Consider the following 24,108-nt stretch of genomic DNA (forward strand, 5'->3'; position numbering starts at 1 on the left):
CCAAGGTTAAAAATGCATAGTTGTTGGCTGCAGATCTGCAGTGCATGGTTCGTCTGTCTCGTGGCCTCCCTGCGAGTGGGTAACAGCATTTCTTAGTTGAACGGCTTGATATTGTAGAAGTGAGTTGCAGGAGAGGATTTGAATAAAGAGGGTATCTGTAGTATATGTGCAGTGAAAAGGCATGAATAAATTGCTGCTCTGAGCAGAGCAGGCTGGGATTGGGGATACATTAGAATTGAGTGGGAAATGTTAGCTTTATGTTAACGAGTGACTACTAGTGTCAGAAAATGAGATCACTGGTGTTGCTGATGCTCCTTCACTGTGAATATTGCACAGCAAATGGCTTTTTGCTGTGGGGGAGGGGAAGGAAGCCCTGCAGCCTCCAGGTTTTTCCATGAAAAAATTCCCCAGCAAGACATAAAGAACTGCAAGTCCTCTCGGCTGGCTAGCTGATACTGCAGATGTGCAAGTTGTGTTCAGATGAGCACCATGCAGCTGGGAGAGTAATTTTCATCAGGTGCCGCACAGCAGGCTCTTGCAACTAGGTCCGAGGAACCTCTCGGTCGAGTGAAAGAGATTGCCCTTTTAAAAAAAAAATGGGGGGGGGGTTGTTGTTTTATTTTGTTTCAATTCAAAGGTTGGCTGGATATTTACGGATCTGGTCTCTGAAGATACACGGAAGGGGACTGTTCGATACAGCAGAAACAAGGTGAGGAGCAAGAGCATCAGTAATTACTTTCTGTATTTATTGTTGTTTATGGAGCATCAAAAATGCAGGCTCTGCCCAGCAGAATCCTGCCCCGAAGAGCAGAAATGAAAGGCGCAAGTCGAGCCAATGCAGTGTAGGGTGGGGTGTGTCTGTTGTAATTACAGGGTTTCAGGGTACACCTGGGTCTTCAGAGGCATTTGGAGGGGCAGGAGCGTGATCAGTGAATGCTGATTGGGAACCCTCACAGGGATGGGAAGCAGCATGAAGTCTCCTTCCCCCACTCCGGAGACAGAACGACTGATTAAGAGGCACTTTGGCAGAGTGTAGGGAGCAGGCACAGATTCACGTAAGGGGTGAGAGTTTGGTGAGCAAATCAGCATGGCCTCCTCTGGAGACTGCATTGCTGCCTGAACCTCAGAGTGCTTATAGTACAGTGGCTCTCAACCTTGTGTACTGGTGACCCCCTTCACATAGCAAGCCTCTGAGTGCGACCCCCCCCCTTGGAAATGAAAAACACTTTTTTATATATTGAACACCATTCTAAATGCTGGCGGCAAAGCGGGGTTTGGGGTGGAGGTTGACAGCTCGAACCCCCCATGTAATAACCTCGTGACCCCCTGAGGGATCCCAACCCCCAGTTTGAGAACCCCTGATATACTGTAATATCTGAATGGTGCTTTTTATCTTCAAAACTTCAACCTTCCTATGTTCCTGTGATGTAGATCAATATTATCCCTGTCTCCCAGATGGAGAAACCGAGGCACTGGAAGGTGAAATGATTTACCAGGACCACACCATCCTGGACAGAACCAGGTTTAGGATTCTGGCCTTCCTGACTGCTAGTCCCCTGTATTCTGTCCTTTACACCCTCTGTTTGTAGTATTCAATTCACAGCTTTCACAAATGCTTTACTCAGAAGCATATTTTTAATGAGGTATCTTCAGTTGCAGCCCAGTGAAATGGAGGTGGGGCACATCTCATAGCTCCATCATCTTGCTGTGTTTTGTTTTTATTTTTTCCTAGGATACATATTTTTTAAGTGCGGAAGAGTGCATCACTGCTGGAAACTTTCAGAACCGGCATCCCAACATATGTCGCCTATCTCCAGATGGTCACTTTGGATCCAAATTTGTCACTGTTATGGCTACAGGTATAAAGTGGCATAGAGTTGCCCTTAAACCCTCATTTCTCCTGGGATTCTCTCTTGTGGTCACCCCAAAGGAACATGCACTTCTTCCCAATCAAGCTACAAACTGTTCTGACCACCTGAAATCTTTCAAACTGTCTCCCATCAGTCCTAGTAACAAGTTTTAGGTCATTCTCAAACGCATCAAGTAAAATAGATTTCCCTTACTCCATGTTCTAACTGTTCTTTTTCCAACTGTTTCTCTAGGCCCCTTCAATGCAGTTAGGACCAATGGAGGGTACTCCCACCCACCCACACACACACACTTACTTCACCTCCGTAGAATTTTCACCCAGGAGTGAAAAAAAATTAGCATTAACAACAAATACCATATGGCCAAAGGGTGACTGCCTGTTTGTCTTCTAAATGTTACACCTGCTCTTGAGACTCCACAGAAGCAGCAGCCTGAGCCCCTGGAATAACATGCTTTAGGGAGCGTGGACTTGTGGAACTCGAGACCCGATTCATAAAACAGATTTCAGCCAGTTGAACGTAATTGTGCTCTGGGAGGCACTTCTCTCTCAAGTGCCCCTTCTGTTTTTTAGTTACTTCTAGCTAATAGAATTATAATACCTAGTGCTTGCGTGACATGTCACATCTTCAGAGCACTCTGCACTCAGTGACAGCAGCCTCTCTCCAGGGAGATTAGGAATGAGTACTGGCCACATTACGAACTGAGACCCAGAGATGGTGACTGGCCGTGGGCTGCCGAGCCAGGATTTGAACTCTGGAGTTCTTTACTCCCTGCCCAGTATTCAGTCCATTAGACCATGCTAATTAATCTCTTGTAAGTTTAGCTCCATAGGAAGGGTGGAAGAGGCCAGAGTGCCAGTTAGAGCACTGCTGTGCATGAGAAGTGGCTTTGATTTCCATGCTCTTGCTACCCAGCAGTGGTGATGTATTCTAGACAATTTGGGGAACACCATTCTCTAACTCCCAAGGGTATTATGTACAGGCCTTGTAAACTGAAATGATGGAGGCTGCAGTACCGGTACACAAGAATTTTGGGGTCTTGAAAGTTACTTGTGATGGTTCATTGTAAAGCCAGGGACCTTTAATTCCCTCATGTATCCATCAGTGAGAAACAGATACTAGAAAAAACCCTTCAAATAAATTCAGAATCTTCCTAAGTGTGTGAAATGTTTTTGTCAACAAAATAAAATGTCTAAAGCATCTTGCAGGCTTCTGTCACATGAGAATTTTTCAGAGACCTTCTGCAGAGTAGAGTAGAATACTCTGATGCACATGGCCAGTTCCTGGACCCATTGGCATGTGGTGGGGAAATTACAGAATTAAAAGTTCAATCTGCCGTTCATCTCCAAGATGACACAGATGTAGTCGTTTAAGGTTTCCCTGGGCCAGGTTCTGGGGTCTATTTTAAACAATGAAAAAAGCATGAATTCCAATGTAAAGAACTAAAGTGCAATATGATATTGCCTCCTCTGAGCCCCAAGCTTTATAGATGTTTCTGGGGCCTTTTTCAGTAAAAGGTCCATGTGACCAGACAGCTGCCTCACACCTTCCAGGCTGCTAAACACATTCATCTTTTCTTACAAGATAAATGTGTATATCCCTTTTCAAACAAGGTGTTTTACTGAGGAAATGGTGGTTCCCTTTGTTCGGGCCTTCCTCGTGTCTTGGCCCACGTTTCATTTCTGGGAGTGTTTGCCCCAGAACAGAGGGAATCTGAGGCTAGGAAATGAATGTTTCCTTTCCTGATCATCTGGTCCAGATAATTTCATTCTGTTCTGTTAAATCAGCCCATCAGGTTTCTCAACAAGCACTTGGTTTGTTCCTTGTATGCAGTGTAAATGTAAATGTGCGGTTTGCATCATCACCGTTGCCTTTTTAAGATCCCCTGCATGGATTAATTTCACTTCTCTTTGTAGCGTCCGGTGTCACACATTAGCAACACACTCTTACCATTTATATGTGCCTGATTTTCTCTCTGATATCTCATCGTGTTCTAATAGCGGACAGCCTGCTGATGCTTAAATTAGCCAAATTAAAGCACTGATTTTGTGATCCGTGACAAAGCCACCTGAAGCTAGTGTCTTGGCTTCCAGTTTTGTGTGTCAAAATTCCCCTGGCCCATCCATTCCTGGCTGAGAAAATGTTATGCTTTTGCCCATAGTCCTGTTTGCCAGGTGATCAACCTAAATTGTTGTAGCCTGGAATTTGTTGTGTAGACCTTAATGTCTAGTGCACAGAAATAAAACAGGACAGCAGGAATCACAGTCCTGGTTTTAATTTTGGAGAGTGTTTCTGCTGAAGAGGGAGGCTTGAGGGCTGTGACGCTAGGTTGAAATCTTGGCCTAGTTAAATAAATGGCAAAACTCCCATTGATTTGAGTCCAGCCAGGGTTTCACCCCAGGAATTGATACCATTAGTTTAGCTGGGAAAATGCTCTTGAAGCCGGGTGAGGTATAAAGTAAGTATAGGACATTTATGGGAATCCTTGTTTAAAAGTACTTCCTAATATAGCAAACCATGCACACAACTTGCATCAATATCTAAAGCCAATGTCATGTTTAATCTGGCTGTTTAATCCATAATGCTGTCCAGTGGGGACTTAGAAGAATAAGTCCATTCCTCCACTGGAGTGGTTTAAAAGTAACTTTCTATTCTAGGTGGTCCCGACAACCAGGTTCACTTTGAGGGTTACCAAGTCTCTAATCAGTGCATGGCACTGGTACGGGATGAGTGCCTGCTGCCGTGCCGGGATGCACCAGAGCTCGGCTATGCGAAGGAGTCCAGCAGTGAGCAATATGTGCCTGACGTATTCTATAAGGTAAGGGGTAAGGACTAAAGATAACAGCTGAAGTATGTGTGAGAGAGGGCATATGGGCTAGTTCTGCCGAGGGTCTGGAAGTCGATTTATCCAACTCAGTGAAAGGACACTTTGAGGTTTTGAACTATTTTCGGTAGTAACCATTCACCACGTGTCCACAGGAAGTAATTGCGTAAGCTCCATTTCCTCCTCCTAGAAGTGCTATTATGGTTCCCAGTGCAGTAGTAGCCATTGGCTATCTAGCCTATAAATGAGGTCTGCAGTGATCCACGTAGGGCCTGTAGCAGGCACTCTGAATTAACCACGTCTTCTGTGTTTATTGGCGGTGGCTGCCATGCTTCTCTGTTGACTTTTAATCCCCCGCTGAGTGTATTTGCTTCCTGCTCTCCCTAATTACATTTACACACAGAGTGCAGTGAAGCAAATTGATGTACCAAGTTAAAGCCGCCATAAAAGCAGGTTCCTAACAAGATGGTGAGAATTTATTGTATTTAATACTTGTATAAGACACCTACGGAACAGCATCAGGCACTCTACAATAACACACTGAGCAGGAAAATGGAAAATAAGGCTCCGTCTGCCCAAATAGAGCGCCAGCCAGAGGAGAGAGACGCCACGCATACCCCAACCAAAGGGTAACAATAGCCTGTGAGTATAAAGGCAGGGAAGGAAGGGGTTGTTAGACCTTTTTAAAAAAAGGGCAGGGACTGGAATATATAAGAGCGGCCGCACTGGTCAGACCAATGGTCCATCTAACCCAGTATCCTGTCTCTGATAGTGGCCAGTCTCAGAGCTTCCAGGGGAGTGTACAGAACATAGCCACCTCTGTCTTCCCCTCTCAGCTTCTGGCAGTCAAAGGTTTAGGGTCACCCCAAGCATGGGGTTGCATCCCTGACCACATTGGCTAATAGCCACTGATGAACCAACCCTCCATGAATTTATCTAGTTCTTTGTTGAACGCGGTTATACTTTTGGCTTTCACAACATCCCCTGGGAATGAATTCCACAGCCCTGTCTTTTCTCTCTCTCGTGCTGCAGTTGGTGCCTGCTATTAGAGCCTTTCTCTTTGGTTGCATGATAAGCCTCAGAAGCCCCTCCTGATGCACAGTGGAGGCAGCCTACTTTCAGAGCAGGAATCTACAAGAGGATTAGGCCATCAGAACCACATGTGCAGTGTGGCATGCAAAAGCCCTGTCAGTAACTGGACTACTGCATGTATGGAGTCTGTAGTTCTTGTTAGAGATGAGTATTCCCTTTAGACATTCATTCCTAGAGTTTTTCAAACCTCTTGCCTCTCTAGAATTGGGTTGGAAAGTTGAGAATAATGGTGTTGCTTCTCAGAAATCCTGTTTGCTGTGTTTTGGTGCTTCACAAACAGGGATGGAGAAAATTACATTAATGGAGATGCTTGCCAATGAATTGGCCATCCATCATCCAAGCCAGGTCTCTCATCTTTATTTATATCTGACGTTCGTGATCTGGTCTGCTTGTGGCACTTCCTGTTCGAGAAGTGTTGGCTAGGCCAGGCTGCCTTGCTTGGCGCTGTTAAAATGAGGGCAGCGTTCACCACCGATAGCAAATCTTGCAGGAACGCTTTTGTGTACCCCAAAGTGGTGCTGAGTGAAGTTCAGGAAACTGCTGATCGGTGAGCTACTCTGCACGGTTTTTTCCTGTCAATACCACACTATTGGTTTGCCCTGAAGCCACCAGCAATTGTGAAACGCTTTCCAGCCACATCTCTTCATCGCTCTAGCAGGCTTTCCCCTCACGTGGTGCTTGCAAAGTGTGTTCTCACCAATGAAGCTGATTCTAAGTCCCCACCACCACAACATACAGGCAATTCCCAAAGGGTGCCCAAATGGCCCACTGAGCTTCTCACTGGGACCTTGACAGGTGGCCAGGGGCTATGCCTAATTTGAATAAATAAAGCTGGTGCAATTGCGCTTATCTTGAATGTGAAGGTGCAGCTCATGCTGACTGCGGATCCCCGCATGCCGTGTTCCATCTCAGAAGGCAAAGACTCGACTCGGGTCCAGGAAGAGCATCGCATTGGCCACAGCCCATGTCTCCGGGTCCAGAGCCATTGTAGTGCTGCACTTTAATGAGACGTTCAGAGTCGCGAGAAACCAGTGTATGTTCTAGCAAGTTCTAAATTCCACTTTTTAACCCGAATTGGTGGACATAAACAAAATGCTCACAGATTACTTCAGAGTTCTGTGGAAATTTCCATGAACCAGTGATTCATTGGGTCAGCTTCAGATTATTTCAAATGTTTTATAACTCGGACCCATATTTGCCTTTTTCAGTATGTGCGTTAGGAAGGCTTGAGGGGTGCTCGGGTGGGTGTAGTTGTCCTTTGCAGCCCAACATGTTTGAATTCAGTACCTTTTACTTTTTCTGGAACATTTTTAAACTGATGGGAAGCGTAGTCACTTCTGGGTTTAAAGACCATTTGGGTCTCATTAAATGCAAAAAGGCCTGAGGTCAGAGACACTACCTTATAGTCACTGGGTGTGTGACAGCAAGGTTGGCGAAACATTGCTTAAGCATTTTGTTGGGAGCAACAGTCCTGAGTAGGTTTGACCTTGCAGTGAGAAGACAAAGATGGTTAGTAATGTAACACCCTGGCCACTCCTGTCAGCACAATAGCAGGAGCATTGTCCAGCTTGATAGTTAGTCTGCCTACCTTTACTCTTCAGCCTTTTGCTTCCTGCCCTAAGCAGTCCTGCAGGGTTGCTGTGTGCTCTTAAGCAGCTGCCACATTTCACCTCAGTTGGCTGTTTCACTGATGAGCAAGAATAATCCATATATGTAGTGTGTGGATCAGCTTGAAAAGCACTTTAGGATGAAAGGGGCTATATTAATGTAAGTTTATTGTGATGGTTGGATGAGAACCAAAAAACCAATGTTTGTGTCGTGTAGAATATATTTATAGAACAATTTAGCATCCGAGTGTGGGAAGGGAACTATTAAATTCCTGTCTCCACTAGTTGCATAAAGGAGTAGATGCATTTTAAATTCCTGCCAGTAAGAAAAGGTGATGTTTGTAAAACTGGAGAAGTCGAAAGCTGCAAGTGTACTACAATCTGCTCATCACATAAGGAAAAGATCTTGTATCTTTGCTCTTAGTATGTGTCATCTTTGCTTTTGAAATGACTTAAGAAATGTCTCTGAATTAGTAATGCTGCAGAAATAGAAGCCTATGTCAGGGATCAAAGCTATACAGCTGGGAGAAATTAGTGAGAGAGTTACAGGTTCGAGGACTCTGGCAAGCAGGCAAAGAGGTGCTTCAAGGCAAAATAACAGCTCTCTTCACTCATCAAGGCTTTCTTGTATGGCGCACATCAAGATGCATTTGTGGAATGGGGTCAGAGGCTAGTATGCCCCTCAGTGTGTTACAGCTGTTGCTGAAAATAAGGTTCCCATGTGAACCAGTGTGACTCAATATTCTATCAGCTGGAGACATGTCTTAAACATCATGAAAACAGGAAACTGATGGCACCAGATTTGCTCTGTTTCATAACCCAAAGTATTTTTCTTTAGCCGCTTGCCTAATGATTCCTGTATGTTTTTACCTTTCTCTTTGTATTGGCCTCTTGCCCTGCTACTCACAGAAACCATCCCATTAGCACTGGTAGCATGGCGCTTTCTCTGAGTGGATATTCAGTCCATGGGGTGTGAAAGCTGTAAATGTGTTCTGGAGTGAAAATCGGGAGCTTTCGGGAACAGGAATGTAAATTATTCTGCTAAATAATTTTCTCATCGTGATCAACTCGAAAGGAAAAACCATCCTACTGGTAAACCGAGCAGTTCAAGGTGCGGGATTCGTGAAGACTATCAGGTGTTGCAGTGCAACATTCTGTGTTATAACGATGTTGCAGAAAGACTGGTAAGCACTTCTCAACAACAGTAACTCCACGCAAATCTGCTGAAGGTCCCCTCTCTTCTCAATATGCAGACACACAATGGCTGTAATTATGATGGTAACCATTCTCTCCTCTAGCACGAAACACCACAGTATTGTTAACCTCCTCCTTAGTTCATTTTCCAGCAGTATGGGCAGGCTAAAGATTTCATTTTGTATCAGGACTGCAGAAGTCTTGGGTTTATCCTAATAGGTTAGAAGTCCCTGCCATCTGTCTCCTCACTCTTTTTGCCTGTTTCTGGGAAGTAAATAAGTGCATCTGTCCAGCTTGTTTAAGCGAGGAATGTAACTTAAACACTGGGGGCCTGATATTGGGATTGAAGGGAGTGGGATCTGTGGGTGCTCAGCACCTTTGGAAATTTGATGGTGTATGTATCCTTACAGTCATCTGTGTGCTTTGTGCTTCTGTTCATTGCTCCGCATTGTGTGTGAATGTCGCAAACTCTTCAAGCTGTCTTGAGCTAATCTGCAGAATTCATGGCTTTCCATTAGCAAGCTGTGGCATTTTGTTGCGAACCTCAGGTTGCAGCGCTGTCTTGAAGTCGGTGGTAGTACTGCAGGACTCAAGCTTTAGACTTATTTAACGAATGTCTCAACGGTCTATCAGGTGGAGCAAAAAAATGCGAGAGCTGAGTTTTATTGACCCTTGGAAGTAGTCATGGGTTGGTACTTTTGTGGGACTTGGTTCTCCTGTTAACTTTAGGCAAATATGTGGGATCTCAGCACAAACACAATGTCATCCTTGTAGTGCTCTGGGATGGGAAAAGATTGAAGCTTTTTTTAATGACACTTGTGTTACAAAAGGGACATTTCCCCTCATGCTGGAGGTCCATGAGTTTGGTCCTTGCATTTGGATGACTGCTCAGCCTCATGCAGAGTCAGCCGTGAGAAGCATCAGCTGTTCAACTTTCCTTCCAGTTCCAGCTCTGGAAAACCCCACTCCGTCCAGCTCTTGGAGTGACTTGACAGCATTTTGCTGTTTTTTATTAAGGCCGAATGGGATTACCAAGCCCAGTTTCTCCTAGCTCAATGCCAGTCTCGGACTGGACTGTGTTACAGGAGCTCAATATATAAATTCCTCTCCTCCTGCCTGATGAGTGTTACATACAACACAACACAACTCCACCTCTGGCCTTCGTTAGAGGAATGCCTGCAGGTTATGACAACGGGAATTCTCTGAGCAACCAAAACATGGAGGAAAGTTCTCGTAAGTGGAGAAAAGAGTGCTCTGCAATCCGTTTTTTGTTCTTCCTTTAAAACCTGCAGAAGGGTGCTGCAGTGGCTGCTCCCTCCGGCCATTGCTCAGGAGCGGCTAGAGAATGGACCGGGGGGTGTTTCCATCTTAATCTTAACAAACCTCATATCACAAAGGTTCTCCTCTTGCGCATGCCTTTGTTTTGTGGGAGGAGCTTCCCTGAGTATAGAGTCCTCTGTCCCCAGCCGAGGATAGTTGTGGGGGAGGATGGAAGGACGGACACTGGGTTTATTCTTCTTGCAGAAGCTTGCCACACCTAGAGAGTTCCCAGCAGTGAGAGACTTGATAGATGTTCAAAGGTCACCCTGTCTCAGTTGGTGGGGGAGAGCCGTCCTACAGTAGCCACCTGGTCTGTACCAGGAAATGCTGCTGCCTCTCAGTGAGTATAAAGCACATGGCAGTCCTTAGCATAGTTCAGAAAATTGGCTAGTTCTGTGCCTGTAGCAGTTTGGCTAAGATTAAATAATCAAAAGCAGGCCCTGTGGACTTTTACAGCGTCTTGAGTGAGTGAGTTCTCATTAGAATGCCATTGCGATTGGGAGTGAAAAGTCTGTTCCTAGGTCTGTGCTAAGAGGAAGCGTGTGCATGTAATATGCTACTAATACCCACTTGTATTGGCCTTCTCCAAGCTGTGCGTGTTGGAGCTGGGAGAGGTTTCCTTCAGTCTCAGAAATATCCCAGTGGGAGCCCGCAGCGTGGCTCAATGGAGACTGCTCTGGACAGGGAGTCAGGAGTCTCCGGGGTTCTGCTTCCAGTGCTGTGTGAGCGTAGGCAGGTCTTTCACCTCTGCCTCAGAGGATGCCGCTTACCTTTGTAGTGTAACTCTGAGATCTACAGGCGAAAAGCACGAGGTAGAAGCTAAGTCATAGTGTACTCAAAAACCCAAATAAACTTGGTCTAACTCCAAAGCAACATAAGCAGTGTGAACTGAGGGAAGATCTGATCATGAGGGAAAATATCATCAGTGTAAATGAGTCTCCATATGAAAACGTTCTTCCCTTGCAGAATAAGGAGTCCTGGTCCATTTGTTGTGCATAGGCCCCAGTAGCCTCAGTCATGGACCAGGACCCCATGGAACACAGAGGCAGTCCCTGTTGCAAGGACAGTCAGTGTAAGACAAGAGACAATAGATGGATACAGACAGGGGAACACAAGTGGGATGATATTGGGCAGTGTGGTAGGTGATCTCAGATCACTAGCAGTCCAATTTGCTGTCAAGTTTTTTTGTAGGCATCATGGCAAAGGAGAGTTTGGAGTATTGCCCTCACCCTTAGTGGGTGGCTGATCGTATGTATGTTGGTTCATCACGACTCAGAATCTGAACCCTTCCCGAGCTGTCCTCTCCCCGTTGCAAGCCTGCAGCCAGCTTGCCAGCAGAAGCATGAGAAAGTTGAGAGTAACTTCCTTGGTTAATGATATTTCTCTGCGCCGATGGATTAATCATTTTCCTATTGGGAGACAGAAGCTGCAGTATCATTAGGTCAAACTGTTTCAAACTGTTGGGATTGCAGGAGCTGATCTCCGCTCCTGTCTCTAGGATGATTCATTGCCCAATTCCTCTGGGGCCTATTGCTTGATTCTTGTCCAGACAGTGAGTAGAATTTGAGCCTTCATTAACTCCTTGCTGCCCTCCATTTGAAGCTGTGGCTGCTAAGCAGAGCACATGGCATTGCCTGGCACTGGGAATCCCGGAATCCCGAGTTACAGGAATAGTATACCACATATGTGGATAAAGGCTGCTAGTGCTCTGGTGACTGCCAAATTTGGAGTGATCTCACAGCAATCCTCCCAGCTTGCCATTTGTTAAGCTTTAAAATGTAACTGCCTAATAAAACTGTACATGTGGGGAGGAGGAAGGTGCCTACTTCGTTCCACAGGGAGGGAGGCACAGACACTTCCTTTAGCTGGGGGATGTTAGGTGTCAATTTGGTAGTAACAATTTTAGAAAATATCTTTCAGGCCTTAGTAGCATGACATTAAAAAGAAGGCTTTTATCATGGAAATCCCCAGAGGGGAAGATTAAAGCGAACAGGTGCTGGAAAAATGTTTCTGCATATTAGAACTTAATTAGATTTGAAAATGAATTCCAGATGGGCTAATTATGTGTGAGTTGTTGCAGGTTCTTTCTTGCAGGGGCAGGAGAGTGTTTGGGGAACTGATGTAGCTTGATTGGATTTGATTCCTAATTCTTGCAGTGTTGCTGAGCTCTAGGCACGGACTGGCTTTCGGGCCCTGTGATCCCTCTGAAAAGGCTCCAAGTCTCCTGCTGCTGCTGTCAGAGCAAGGGAGCTCTAAGGCCACAAGCAACCAGGCTTGTTGCTAAAATAACCACGGGGCCAACAACCTGTCACGTTCAAGGAGAAATGATTCTTATCAGAATTACTTGTAAAGGAAACTTCAAAGATGGGACGGTTGATTCTACAAAGGGGAAACTATTTCCAGGGACACATGGTGTTAGGGGTGCCATTGGCTTCTACAAGCAGAGTAGCATGCCAAGGCATGCTTGAGCATGTGGGGACTGTCCAGAGTGATTGCAGGGGGTGCTGGCCACAGTCCTGCATGTTTCTGATATATAAATACTGGAGTGGTGGTTCTCAACCTGCAGGCCACTTGCTGCCCAATCAGCACACAGCTGCGGCCCATGTGACACCCTCCGGGCCGTACAGGTAGTATATTTATATTGTGTGGATGCAGCTCACATAACACGTAGAGAGGTGCGTATGTGGCCCACAGTGGTTGAGAATCACTGTACTAGAGTAACTGAGTAGCGGCATATTCAGAGGCAGAAAATGTAGCTTTTAAAGGGACAATGTTATCTGTGAGTGTCTCTCTGAAGTGTTTGGCTTGCTGGCTATGTTTTAGGAGTGCTTCACAAAACCCCAGAAGACACCCCCTCTGTCTGCAGTGTGGGACAATTTCATGGCCTTTTTACAACGTTCCCCAGGAAGTAAATTGAGCATGCCGGAGCAAGAGCCATGTACGAGTCTGCGTGTGTGCCAGGGGCGAGAGCCGTGTGTGAGTCTGTGTAACTGTCATGGGCCCTGCCTCCCAGCCACGCTGAGAGAGCTCAGCAACTGAACTTTTCCGTAAGGTCTGTGACTGGAAATCATGGGTGTGTGATTTATGTGTGGCTTGATGAATGATTTATATCACGTGAAGGGATGATTTAGGTAGAAAACACAATCCCCTCTGACAGAATCTGCAATGAAAAGAGTCAGTTCTTATTCATTTATTTCTGAAGCTGTTTGAACTCAGCGTGTTTAACATAAATCAAGTCTAATTGTCATTTCATGATTAATGAACATATGCTGGCCATTTTTCTTCATAATTAAATTTTATGTTCAATTCGTCTGACAAAGCCAAACAAGTTTTGGCTTTGGCAGATTGTATGTTTTTTCCAGGTCTGTGTATTTAAAAAAAAGTGGTGGGTTTTCCAATGGCTGTGAATAGACGTGCTGGGCACAAGCGCTCGTAATTTGAATGGAGACACCAGCGTGTTGACCTGACAGTTCAGCCTGTGCAGAAAGTCAGTTTTGTGTCCAGCTGTGGAACACGGCACCTTTTGGCTTGTCTGCTTCAAACGTCAACTGAGACCTGGGGTGGAATTATCTGAGAAGCAGGGAAGTTGTTCGAAGGGCAGCTATCGTGTCCAGCATTGCCTCATCTGCAGGAACAGCTCCACATCTGCCCTTCGAACAGTAACTTAGCACCCAACAAAATGACAGAGGAAGCTGAATAGCTGTCTGTGTCTTTCATAAATCTGAAAAACAATCCCAATAGTTTAGAAGCTCCTGGTTTATCCGGGTGTTCCAGCTTAGGGAACTACACCAGTCCCACCCAGTTCACTAACTGTGCTCTTCTTATTTCAGGACATAGACAAGTTTGGCAATGAAATCACTCAGCTGGCTCGCCCGCTCCCTGTCGAGTATCTAATCATAGATGTAAGTATTCGCTGCAGTGTTTACTCATTTGCAGCTGGCTGTAGAATCGAGGCAGAGTTCCTTTCGCACCACTGAACCTTCTGAAAAGCCTACAAGGTCTGAAGGTTTTAACTCGAGTTTGCTTTCTTTAAACAGCTCTTCAAGCCTGGGAGTGCAACAGGCAGCAGATTTTTGCGTGAGTGCAGCACTCTGGGTTGGGTGGTGACGTGATGCCAGAGAAATGCATTTACGTCTCCAAAAGGCGCTTCTTGGAGTGTCTTACCGCTGTTATGAAACAGAATGGATCCATAAAATGAAGGAAGCAGTAAGCCCCATGGACGTTCTGGGCACTAAATCACTGGGAGCTAATTAGAAAGCTCCAGTTGTCTCTTTCATAGCAGTGACTAAGAACACTGCTCATTCCAGTGATCAGCAAGCTGGATTTGTACTAAGAAAAGGCTACAGCTCCTTCATTGCCAATTCCTAATGCTTTCATGTTGGAGAAGGAATCCTAGTTGCAGTTCTGTGTTCAGGTCCCATCTGCCCACCACTCAATGTGTCCCCCCAGGGAGCAGCGTTGTTTCTTGGGCTATGCATCCTTGAGTGTTGGGAGCCAAAGGGCAATGGATCTGAGAGCCCTGCCTTGTTTAGTAAGTGTTGCCAGTGCACTTGGGAGCAGCATTAAAACTCTGCTTTCAAACTGTCTTTCAACTTTAATGGAGGCCTTTCCTGGATGGGAGCCTGGGAGGCAGATCATTCAGATGACAGAAAATAATGCGGGAGTGGAGGTGGTGCCACTAATGATTAAATCCGGTCAAAGCACTGGTCCACTCCAGCTGCTGCTAGTGTGAATACAAAAGTCCCAAGCACTGCCCCAGGAAAGCCCAGATGTGGGGAAGCAGATGGACTGGAAACCAACACGCACTCTTCTTCTCTGTTGTTTTTTTTTCTGTGGGGTGTGTCACTTATCAAAGCCATGTTGGGCTGAAGACTTTGACACGTGCTTCATGCAGTGAAATGTTGCGTTTGGAACAATGAGACCCATTGTGTGGAGCCTGTAGACGTTCCATTCCAGTTGACAGCACTGGAACGTATTTATTACCCCAGCAGTAAAGGCATCTGGTTTGGACTACCTGGGGTGTAATTAAGAGGAAAACAGATTGACAGAACATGCACTTAGGAGGAGTCTGGAATGATGGAAAACTGAATTTCTGAAGCATCTTTAAAAAAAACCAAAAACTAACCAAGTATTTTTCTGGTTAATATTTCAATGGGTGTTAGTTCTGCATCTTTGATGTCAGCTACAAACTGCACACACATCCTTGATTGAAAAGCTCTTTTTTAATAAGACTTTAATAGCCTAGAATCAGAGTATGAAGGCACCTTGCTGGCCTGTACGTTCTTCTGGCCCAGCTGTCACCCTCCTTCCAAGTGATGTAAGCGGCAAAGAGGAGGAATATTAGTGAGTCCCAGGACAGTGCGTTTATAGCTCAATTTAACAAAATGCACAAGGCCAGAAGAGGACAGCAAAGGGTTTGTTTGAGCCCTACTTGGCTCAGTTCCACCTAGTAAGAACTTAGGAGTCCACTTGCTTGCATGGGATTTCTGAGCATCTGGCAAAGTCCCCACCAATCCAGTGACAGGATTGGGGGGCCTGGGCAAGCTGACCAAAGAGTGTATCGATGGCAGGGGATTCCAGGATTAGGAGGAGACTGGGAAACCCTGCATCAGAGAGGGTCTCGTCCTTTGCTGGAGTGACTGATTCCAGTGGCAGAAAGTTGCACGAGATTAGAGACAGGCAGGAGAGCCTACTTGGATGGCCAAGCAGTTGAGGAATCACTTACCGTTTGGATAAAAGCTTGTATCAGCTTCAGTGCCATTGATGCTCTTTCTAATACCTTGACTGTGCACTGCACTGAGGCACCTCGTGTTGCTGAAAGGTTTCGGACTGGACTGATACAAATGGCAAAAGCCAAGTTCTCGATAAGACACCAGCTTTCTGGTTCCTTAATCTTCCTTGGCAAGAAATAAAGGAACCCCATTTTTATTCAGTTCACTTGCTGTAAGTTCCCCTTCCCCAACACGCTGTGTGTAACAGAGCACCCCTCTATCCAGTGGTGTTCAAAACCTGCACCCTGTCCAGGTGATAACCGCGCCACGCCAGGAGGGGGCGCTCCTGGAACCTCACTGGCTTAGACTATTGGTTAGGGCTGAGTCGCATGGCCTGAGTGTTTCATGCTGTTTTTCCTTGGGCTGTGCTCAAGGCCAGGCCTTGTAGTGCAGAGAAAACAGATGTATGTAAAGAGGTGATCTGGGTGACCTCTTTATTCATTTCTCAGACTGCCCCAAGTCCCAGCTGCAGATTTCAGCAGTGCCCCCCAGTGCCTCTCTAATCCAACCTCCTCCGTGTAATTCTTCCAGTGCATAAAAAGAGCCGGTTCCAAATTGCCAGCCTCAGGCGCAGTTGTCAGATCAGTGGGCGTGGGGAGAAGGTCTGCAGTGTGAGCCTGTATGTTTTCAGGGGAGAGTCGGCTGCCATGTCGCTGTTTCTGAATGCTGGGGCTGCTCTGGAAAAGGGAAATGCTGATCAAATATCCTTTGACATGTGAAAAAGGCTTTAGAAGTTCCACATAATAATCACTTTGTGACCTTCCTGGCTGAACGCTGAGCTGTGCCATGAGTGGTGTTTCTCAGCTATTGGAGGCAGTGGGCTGAGGTCTCCGGCGCCTGTGAACCGGGCCTGGCCTGTCTACTCAGCATCCTAGTGCTCTGCTCTAATAGCTCTTCCTTGCCTTTTCAGATTACCACAACTTTCCCCAAGGATCCCGTTTACACTTTTTCTATTTCTCAAAATCCGTTCCCTATTGAGAACCGTGACGTGCTGGGAGAAACTCAGGTGAGGAATGCTTTAAAGTGTCTCCCCTACCTGTACAATCATACATGTGTATGTAATCTTCTACATGTTTCCTTACGCTAAGCCCCCTGAAAGGGGACGGCAGTAGAGAGACTGCAGCAGCTGTTCCATCGAGCCATCTCATAGTTTGATCCACACTTGGCAATATGCTTATTAAAACTTCCCTCTTTGAATGCTTTGCACCTCCCTATAAATCATCCCTGCTGGATGCGCCAGTCCCCACCCATCCCAGTGATATGAATTAGGCCGTTTTGCTTGCCAAGAATTGCCTCTTGCAAGTAAGTTCTAAAAAAGGAGCTGCCAATTCCATGGCGTGTGTTTGATTAAGAATTAGTGAAGAGTGCATCCTGTATGTGACAAAACTGCGCTGCTTCATCGCACTGCTAGGGGTCGGTCAAACGACATCCAGGGTCTACAGTGGCTCCTGGGTTTAGTGCTGACACCGAGAATACTGGCTGCTTTTGTGGAATGGTTTTCAAAAGCTGAACTGTTCATTACAGAACGGGGCAGCTATCAGATTGCCCTAGCCACATGTGAGCTGGCCAAATCAGCAGGCATTTGGGGTTTCTTGGTAATAGTAATGGTCAGTCTCACAAAAGGGATTGGCATGGAAAGTAGCAGATTTCTTCGGAAATAGTTGGACATAAAATGAATCGGGAGTGAATAGTTCCTGCACAAATGCAAACTCCTGTAGAAGCTGTGAGAGAGGCAGCTAGAATGTATCACTTAGCAACTCAGGGGTTTGCTGGATAATGAAATAGTCAGCGTAACTGTATGGTTAAAGGATTCCTGACCCACCTTGCTGTGAGACATGGGTCTCTTCTGCACCTGGCGAGCCTACTCCACTTCAGCGCAATTGGCTGATGCAGGCTTCAGAGGGCATGATCCTGTTAGCCAGCTCACTCATTCCTGACTGGGGCACCAAGACACCACTGGGGCATTATCTTCCTGTTCCCTCTCTGCCCCAAACTGGTGTGGCTCTGACTTGCTGCCATTCTGAGTGCTCCAGTGTCTGGGCTCAGCTCTCTCTCCCTGGGGTCTTTCAGATGTCTGAATCATTCCAGATTCCCTTTCTCTGGACATGTGAACAGCTGCAATTCAGTCTGCAAGGCTCTCTGATTTCAGGATGTCAGTCTGCATCGCAGTTGTGTCTGTTGATAGAGGAAGGAATTTTACCAGAATCTTCTTTGTCGGTGTATCTGAAAGGAAAAATCAGGTTATCACACTGGGGTAAGGAAATATGACTTCTGTGTTGTTTTTCTTCCCCTTTCCAATCTCTGCAGGACTTCCACAGCTTGGCCACGTACCTATCTCAGAACACTTCCTCTGTTTTCCTAGACGTCATCTCTGATTTCCATCTGCTCCTTTTTCTGGTCACCAACGAGGTCATGCCTCTGCAGGTATGTAATAGAAAATGAGTTTGGCTAATGACAAAGGCACAAAGGGCTTGCAGTGAGCATCGCATTACAGACCAGCACCAAGCCTCTCCTCCTCAGGAATCAAGGCAGGAGCATCAGTTGCATGTGCGGTGGAAAGCGCTGTGCGTCTGTTCGCTCAGTCTGAGTCCTCAGACCCAGCTTGTTTGCTGGTTTATCTGTAGTTCCTGCTGAGAAAATAGAGCTTGGCAACTGTCCTTCCTTCTCGGTGACCCTTTTGGCTGATGGTAAGAGGCTAGATTTATCTGAGCCTCTGCATGGCTGGAAGCAGCGAGTCGGTGGTGGCTGTGTGAGCAGGGTCACAGGCTGGATACAGCCCCTTGGCTCCAGCTCAGGTAGCTGGAAAGGTTTAAAAGTATCGGAATCAGAAATTCCTTTTATAATGATAACAAGATCGGAGCCACCAAATCTCTTCCAGGACAACTACTTCCTGTCTTTGCAGCTCTGCTGTACTGGCTTGGCACGAGGAGCTGGCTGTGTATCAAGCCCTGCATTAACATCTGCACCACTCATATTTTCCCATTTTTAAATAACAGACCAACAAGAAAAGCCATGTGTTTTCCAGAGGCTTCGAGAATTGCACAGACTGAGCATGTGCAGCACAGCTGGGCTGCCAGTGGGCAGCTGGAGATCAGGACCAATCAGGGAGATGTTGTGTTCGGAATTTTGTCCAGTCTTTTTTCTCTGTGATAAAAGCGTGAGCGAGCCTTGGCTGTCTCGCAGGCTCGCTTCAGAAATGGGCAGCAGCTGCCATTCGGGGGGACAGTGGACTGGCTGTTTTAACTCCCGGAAGGTGCTCTAGTGCTCCTGAAACGAGGGGCTAGGAGTGGTGACTAGAGCCAGACCTAATGTAGGTAGGCACTGCACAAGTTTCCCCTGTGTAAACCTGCCCATACACCTCGAAACTATTGTCTGAGCCCTCCTGCTATTCCAGCCCTTGGCCTCTTGAGTAAAGGCTCCACATGGTGATTAGGTGCATGGTGCCTTCATCCAGTCCTGCTAAATCTTACAGCCCAACATGAATACAAAGTTACCAGATACTTCTGGCCCACTTGTCTGTGCAGAGGGTGCAACGAATGCCTTTTGGCTCCAGCCTATGTTCATTTATGGATTCTAAAGCCAGAAGGGACCACTGTGACCATCTGATCTGCTCTAGACACGCCCTGAATTAATTGCTCTAGCTTCTGTTTGGCCAAGCATCAGGGGACATGTCAGCCCTGGGGAGAAACTAGAAGCAGGATTTATAAAGCCAATCAAACGCTGTTGACTAGCCCCCTCCAGGCAGGGAGTGGCCGCTTGCTTGTGTCCCCAGAGTGGCACCTCTGTAAAAAGGATGAAAGATCAAACTAAAGGGTTTTTTTAGAATTCCTGGCTGCCACTGGGGAATAAACTCACTATGGAGCTTGAAGTGCGAGGTGGAGGGGCAGGGGCTTGCAGGAGCCCAGCCCTGGTCCGTGTGCCCTGGTTGAGACTTGCGTGCTCTCTTGTACAGGATAGCATCAGCTTGCTGCTGGAGGCGGTGAGGACCAGGAACGAGGAGCTGGCGCAGACCTGGAAGAAATCGGAGCAATGGGCCACCATTGAACAGCTCTGTAGTGAGTTCCCAGAATTACCTGCTGTTCTCCTGTGACCAGCAATGGGGAGTAACGAAGTGGTTTGCCTGGGCTGGCTGCTGATTGGCACAGCCGTGCTCCTGCACAGGGAATGAGCTGGCCCCCAAGGCCAGCAGGGGCTCAGAGCACTGGTGGCCCAGGCAGTACCCACCTCCTGGGCCAAAGGCAGGAGCGCCACGGGAGGGCTGTAGCATGAAGCAGATACCCTCAATCCTGGCCTGATTTACCTGAGCCAATCCTAAACCTGGGAGATAGAAGCACGGAAATCTCTGGATGCCATTGTCTGCCTCAGTCTCCTGCCTGCGACAGGCGTTGTGACATCACAGCCGCAAGCAGTCTGCCGTGCAGTGCCCCACCCCGTTCGGCACAGACCCCAGACAGTGGGCTGGGCACAGGCACAGGCATGGGGAATGCAGGTTTAGTAGCATGAGCCTCTCTGGCTCTAAGCCGAGGTAGGAGAAACTGCTAGTTTCAGACCCAGAGGTCCCAGGGTCAGGCCGCACCACTCCCCTGTCCTAGGGTGTTGCATTACATGTAGAAGCTCCCATGTGAATCTCCTCCTGCCCCCAGTCCTCCCCTCTTCCCAGCCTTGACCTCTGCTCTGTTTCTCCCTTACAGGCACGGTTGGTGTCCCACTCTCAGGGTTACATGAATATGGTGCCATGGGCAGTTCAACACATGCTGCGTCCTCAGCCATGTGGGCTTGCCAACACTGCACCTTCATGAACCAGCCCGGCACAGACCATTGCGAGATGTGCAGCCTCCCCAGGACCTAGCCCCCGCTGCTTGGGGCTAGGGGCAGACTGACAAATACAGAGGCAAACCCTTTAAAAAGCAGGCTGGTTTCTCATGCCCCACTCCCCCGTATTGATGCGCCACAAGGGGCAGACCGAGTGAGGGGGGGCTGCCAGGTCTGTCTCTCTGATTGCAGAGCGCTCTGCACTGTCCTTTCTGGGGCCTAGCAATAGGGAGGGGAGGCAGGCTGGCTGTGGGTGGGATTTTAGCTGGAAACGGGAACGCCCCATGCTGTTAGTCCAGCATGAGGAGACTCTTTGCTTCAATGTCCACACACTCCGCTGCCCCTGCCATGACTCGGGCGACCTCCCCACGCTGTCATCCTGTGACTGGCTCTCCTGCCAGCTCCAGGGGCTCTCTAGACTTTGTGCTGATCTCATTCGACAGCAGCTGCTTCTCCCTCAGAGCTGAGCGAGCTCCGGGGCCATCTCCACAGGTGCATGGCCGCAAGGGGCTGACCTCCCTTGATTAGCTTGCAGCTCCCCTGTCCCAGCAACCTTAGCACAGGAGATGGCCTGGGAGGAAGTGATGCTGTAGGCATGGCGTGGTCCCACAGCCTGCTCTTAGCTGGGGATCGCTGTCCCCCCTCCCCAGCGCTCCTTCTCCGATGCCTGGTTGGGTTGTCAACAGTCGGCTCTTCTCCAGTGGTTTTCTGTAGCCATCAGTGCCTGACTCGGCTGAGCCTCCACCATAATTACAGCTTTGACTAAATGGTCTGCAGCTGGTGAACCTACAGTGAGCACCAGCGCTGGGCCAGAAGCAAAGCGGCCCCGCCCCGGAGCTCATCCGCAGTGCTTCTGGCGTGCGCTTGGTATCCATCCCTCTGCGAACCCAGGAGCCCTGTCTCTCCTGGGTGACCCCTCACTGCAGCCCAGCAGCACGGTGCCCAGACGTATTTGAGCTGCCTCTCCACAAAGCAGATTTGGCAGTCACTCCTCGGCTCTCCCCTGCCTAGGGTCATGGCATCCTGATTGAAAGGGCATGCAGGGCTGGGTCTGCTCCTGCCGGCTACATCTCCCAAGGGCTAGCGAACAAGCAGAGGGAGCTCGCTGTCCCAGACCAGAGGTGAGGCTGGCACCTTAGCTTAGGGCTTTTGCTAAAGCGGTTGGTGGGCAGCCGCCCCAGCTCTGTGGAGCAGGCGTCCTTTCACTCACGCCTTTCTCCCTTAAGGGGACAGCCCATCGCAGGGTGCAAGCCAGGCACGGCAATACGGTGCATGCTCCTGCTGTTGCCACTGCCTTGCATTTAGTGCCAGCTCCTCCATCTGCCAGCCACTGGAGGAACTACTGTCCTTGGCCGTCTCCCCTCTACAGAGCGAGGCTGGGGCACTTAGGAAGCGAATGTAACTTGTAAGTCTGCTTTGCAGCACCCGTTCTGCATTAGACCCCCCAGGCCAGGCCTGGCTTCTTTTCCGTTTGACTGCTTGGGAGTTAGCCAGAGCCCAGGTGCCCAAGCAAAGGGAAGAGCCCCACACCTTTTCAGCAGCTGATCCGCTCCCCTGGAGCAAAGTGAGCCCCATAGCAAAGATGCAGCATGTTCCATCCTTCCAACTTGCCTGGGTCTCCTCGCGGCAAATCCAGTCTTGTTAGCTGCTCTCTAGTGCCTGAGGTTCAGCGCTGGCCTCGGGGGCCACAGCCGGGGTGTGGGTAGGGGCCAGGCCCCAAAGGGCAGGTCTCCCATGAAATCACCACTCTCTACTGCTCCTTTAAATTTAGAACAGCGGCTGCCACTGCTGCTTCTGTTTTTAACCACACTGAGGCAGAATTGCATGTCCCTTTTTCCTCTGCTTGCGCATTAGTGACCTTAATAGCAGCCCAGCTGGCCAGCCCAAGCCCAGGCTAGAGGCGGCTGGTAGCCTGGGGAAGTGCCCGTCCAACGCCTGCCTTCCCCTCTCCCGGAGTCTCGCTGAGCTTTGGCCTGTTTGCCATTCCCGGAGCAGCACCTGGCCTCAGGGTTCACTGCCTCTCTCCAGTTGTACTCATGCAAATGCCCCAACATTTCCTGAGCTGCATTGTAAGGACCCCTTCCCAGCTGGTCAGCGAGGCCCTTCCTCTCGTTATTCAAAGAGAACCAGCAGCTCAGGGTTGAAACAGGAGGAGTGAGTCCCCTGACAGGATAATGCTGCAAGCTTGTTTCCTCCCAGACTGATAGGGGAACTCAGACTGGCTGATCATAATGGGTCAAACAGACCCTTGGTACCCCATCCATCAGGTGGGGCTTTTCCCCTTATGCCCTCCCTCCAGCAGGCCAGTAGTGGGGTGGGCAAGCTGGTAGGGGGGACACAGTTTGACTTCTCACAGCTCATCCCTGCACTGCCACCCCCTTCGCTGCAGCCCACGAACAGCTGGCAGGAGTGACATGGTTTCTACCCTTTGCAGTTGAAGGATCCCTCGCGCCATCTTGCTGCTGTTTGAAGAGTAGTTCATTGCTGCCTGGCTGTGTTTGCCTGGAGGGCAGGCGGCTCTGTCCGGCTCGGGGTTGGTGTGGGGGGCTCTCCTGGGCTCCCTGGGGCTAGCTGCTCTTACTTTTCTGTGCTCTTCGGCTTGCAGAGGTGTGCGTGTTGGGTGTGGACTGGAGTTCTCTTCAGTAAAGCCCTGCAAGTAAAACCTAATAAAAGCATCTGAAATGTGAACCAGGCTGCTGGGCTCTGGTGTGTTTATTGACCCACCTCCAGCCAGAATTCTGCTTGGTTCTCTGACCCAGGCTGAGCAGCTGCCTCTGCTCCAACCTGTTGCCTGTGTCTGCCACTGCTCAGGGCAGCAGTGAGACCAGGGCCTGTGTAGGCTGCGGGGGACACGAGGGGTTTGAGAGCCAGGCCTGTGCTGTCCGCACGTAAAGCCACATCACCATGGGGCCTGCACCAGGCAAGGGCCGTGGGCACTCGCTCACAAGGAGCATCCTTCGCCTGTGCCCCAAGGGAGCTTCGTCCAGCAGGTAAAGAAACAATCCAACCCTCCCCGCTGCACAGCCACCTCCTGTCCACAGTGCCTGGGAGCAGGGTGACGGGGCTGAGGCTCGGGGAGACAGCTCACCTGCTGCTAGGGGCTACAAGGAGTCCTACATTTGGGTGGAGCAATTCATCCACTTCTGCTCACGTGCCTGTCTCAGACACCCTGAAGCCTGGCCCCTGCTGTATGTGGCGTAACCACAAATGGAGACAGCTCTTGTCAGTAATCTGAGCTGGATGGCCACAGGAAACGGGGGGCAGAATGGAGCCACTGGATGGTGCAATGGGGCGAGAGCAGCCGGACCAGGTTCGTTATCCACCCCCCACCAGGGCACCAGCAGCAATCTGCTTAGCCAGGGCCCAGGACTGGACTAGCTGGGAATGCTGCCAGCTCGGAGGCAGGTGCCTGGCAGTGCTGGAGATCCTGAGCTGGCAGGTGAGGATTGATCCAGCCTAGGGGTGGGAGCAGCAGCGAAGGCAGGAGGTGGCTGTCCTGCAGGGAGCAGGGACCAGGAGCCAGTCCCAGCCGGCCTTCGTTTGGGTCAGCTGACATTTTAAAAAGGGAAGTGGTGGCCGGGGTTGGGCCGGCTGGTGGTGGTAAAGGGCTGGCCCTGGGG

At 48.7% G+C, this 24,108-nt stretch overlaps 1 protein-coding gene across 1 annotated transcript in view; it reads left to right on the forward strand.

Annotated features, from left to right (window-relative positions):
- NPLOC4 (NPL4 homolog, ubiquitin recognition factor) overlaps positions 1 to 23,180 on the forward strand; it is a 46,842-nt gene extending 23,662 nt beyond the window's left edge. The window contains exons 10-17 of the mRNA XM_030534596.1: positions 638 to 709; positions 1,733 to 1,859; positions 4,526 to 4,686; positions 13,736 to 13,807; positions 16,587 to 16,682; positions 17,984 to 18,100; positions 19,629 to 19,731; positions 20,368 to 23,180. Of these exons, the coding sequence (XP_030390456.1) occupies positions 638 to 709; positions 1,733 to 1,859; positions 4,526 to 4,686; positions 13,736 to 13,807; positions 16,587 to 16,682; positions 17,984 to 18,100; positions 19,629 to 19,731; positions 20,368 to 20,525 (906 nt within the window). The 3' untranslated portion in view covers positions 20,526 to 23,180. The remainder of the gene's footprint in view (positions 1 to 637; positions 710 to 1,732; positions 1,860 to 4,525; positions 4,687 to 13,735; positions 13,808 to 16,586; positions 16,683 to 17,983; positions 18,101 to 19,628; positions 19,732 to 20,367) is intronic.
- The last annotated feature ends 928 nt before the right edge of the window (positions 23,181 to 24,108 follow it).

The sequence above is a fragment of the Gopherus evgoodei genome, chromosome 15 (genome assembly GCF_007399415.2).
Source record: "Gopherus evgoodei ecotype Sinaloan lineage chromosome 15, rGopEvg1_v1.p, whole genome shotgun sequence".
NCBI lineage: Eukaryota > Metazoa > Chordata > Testudines > Testudinidae > Gopherus > Gopherus evgoodei.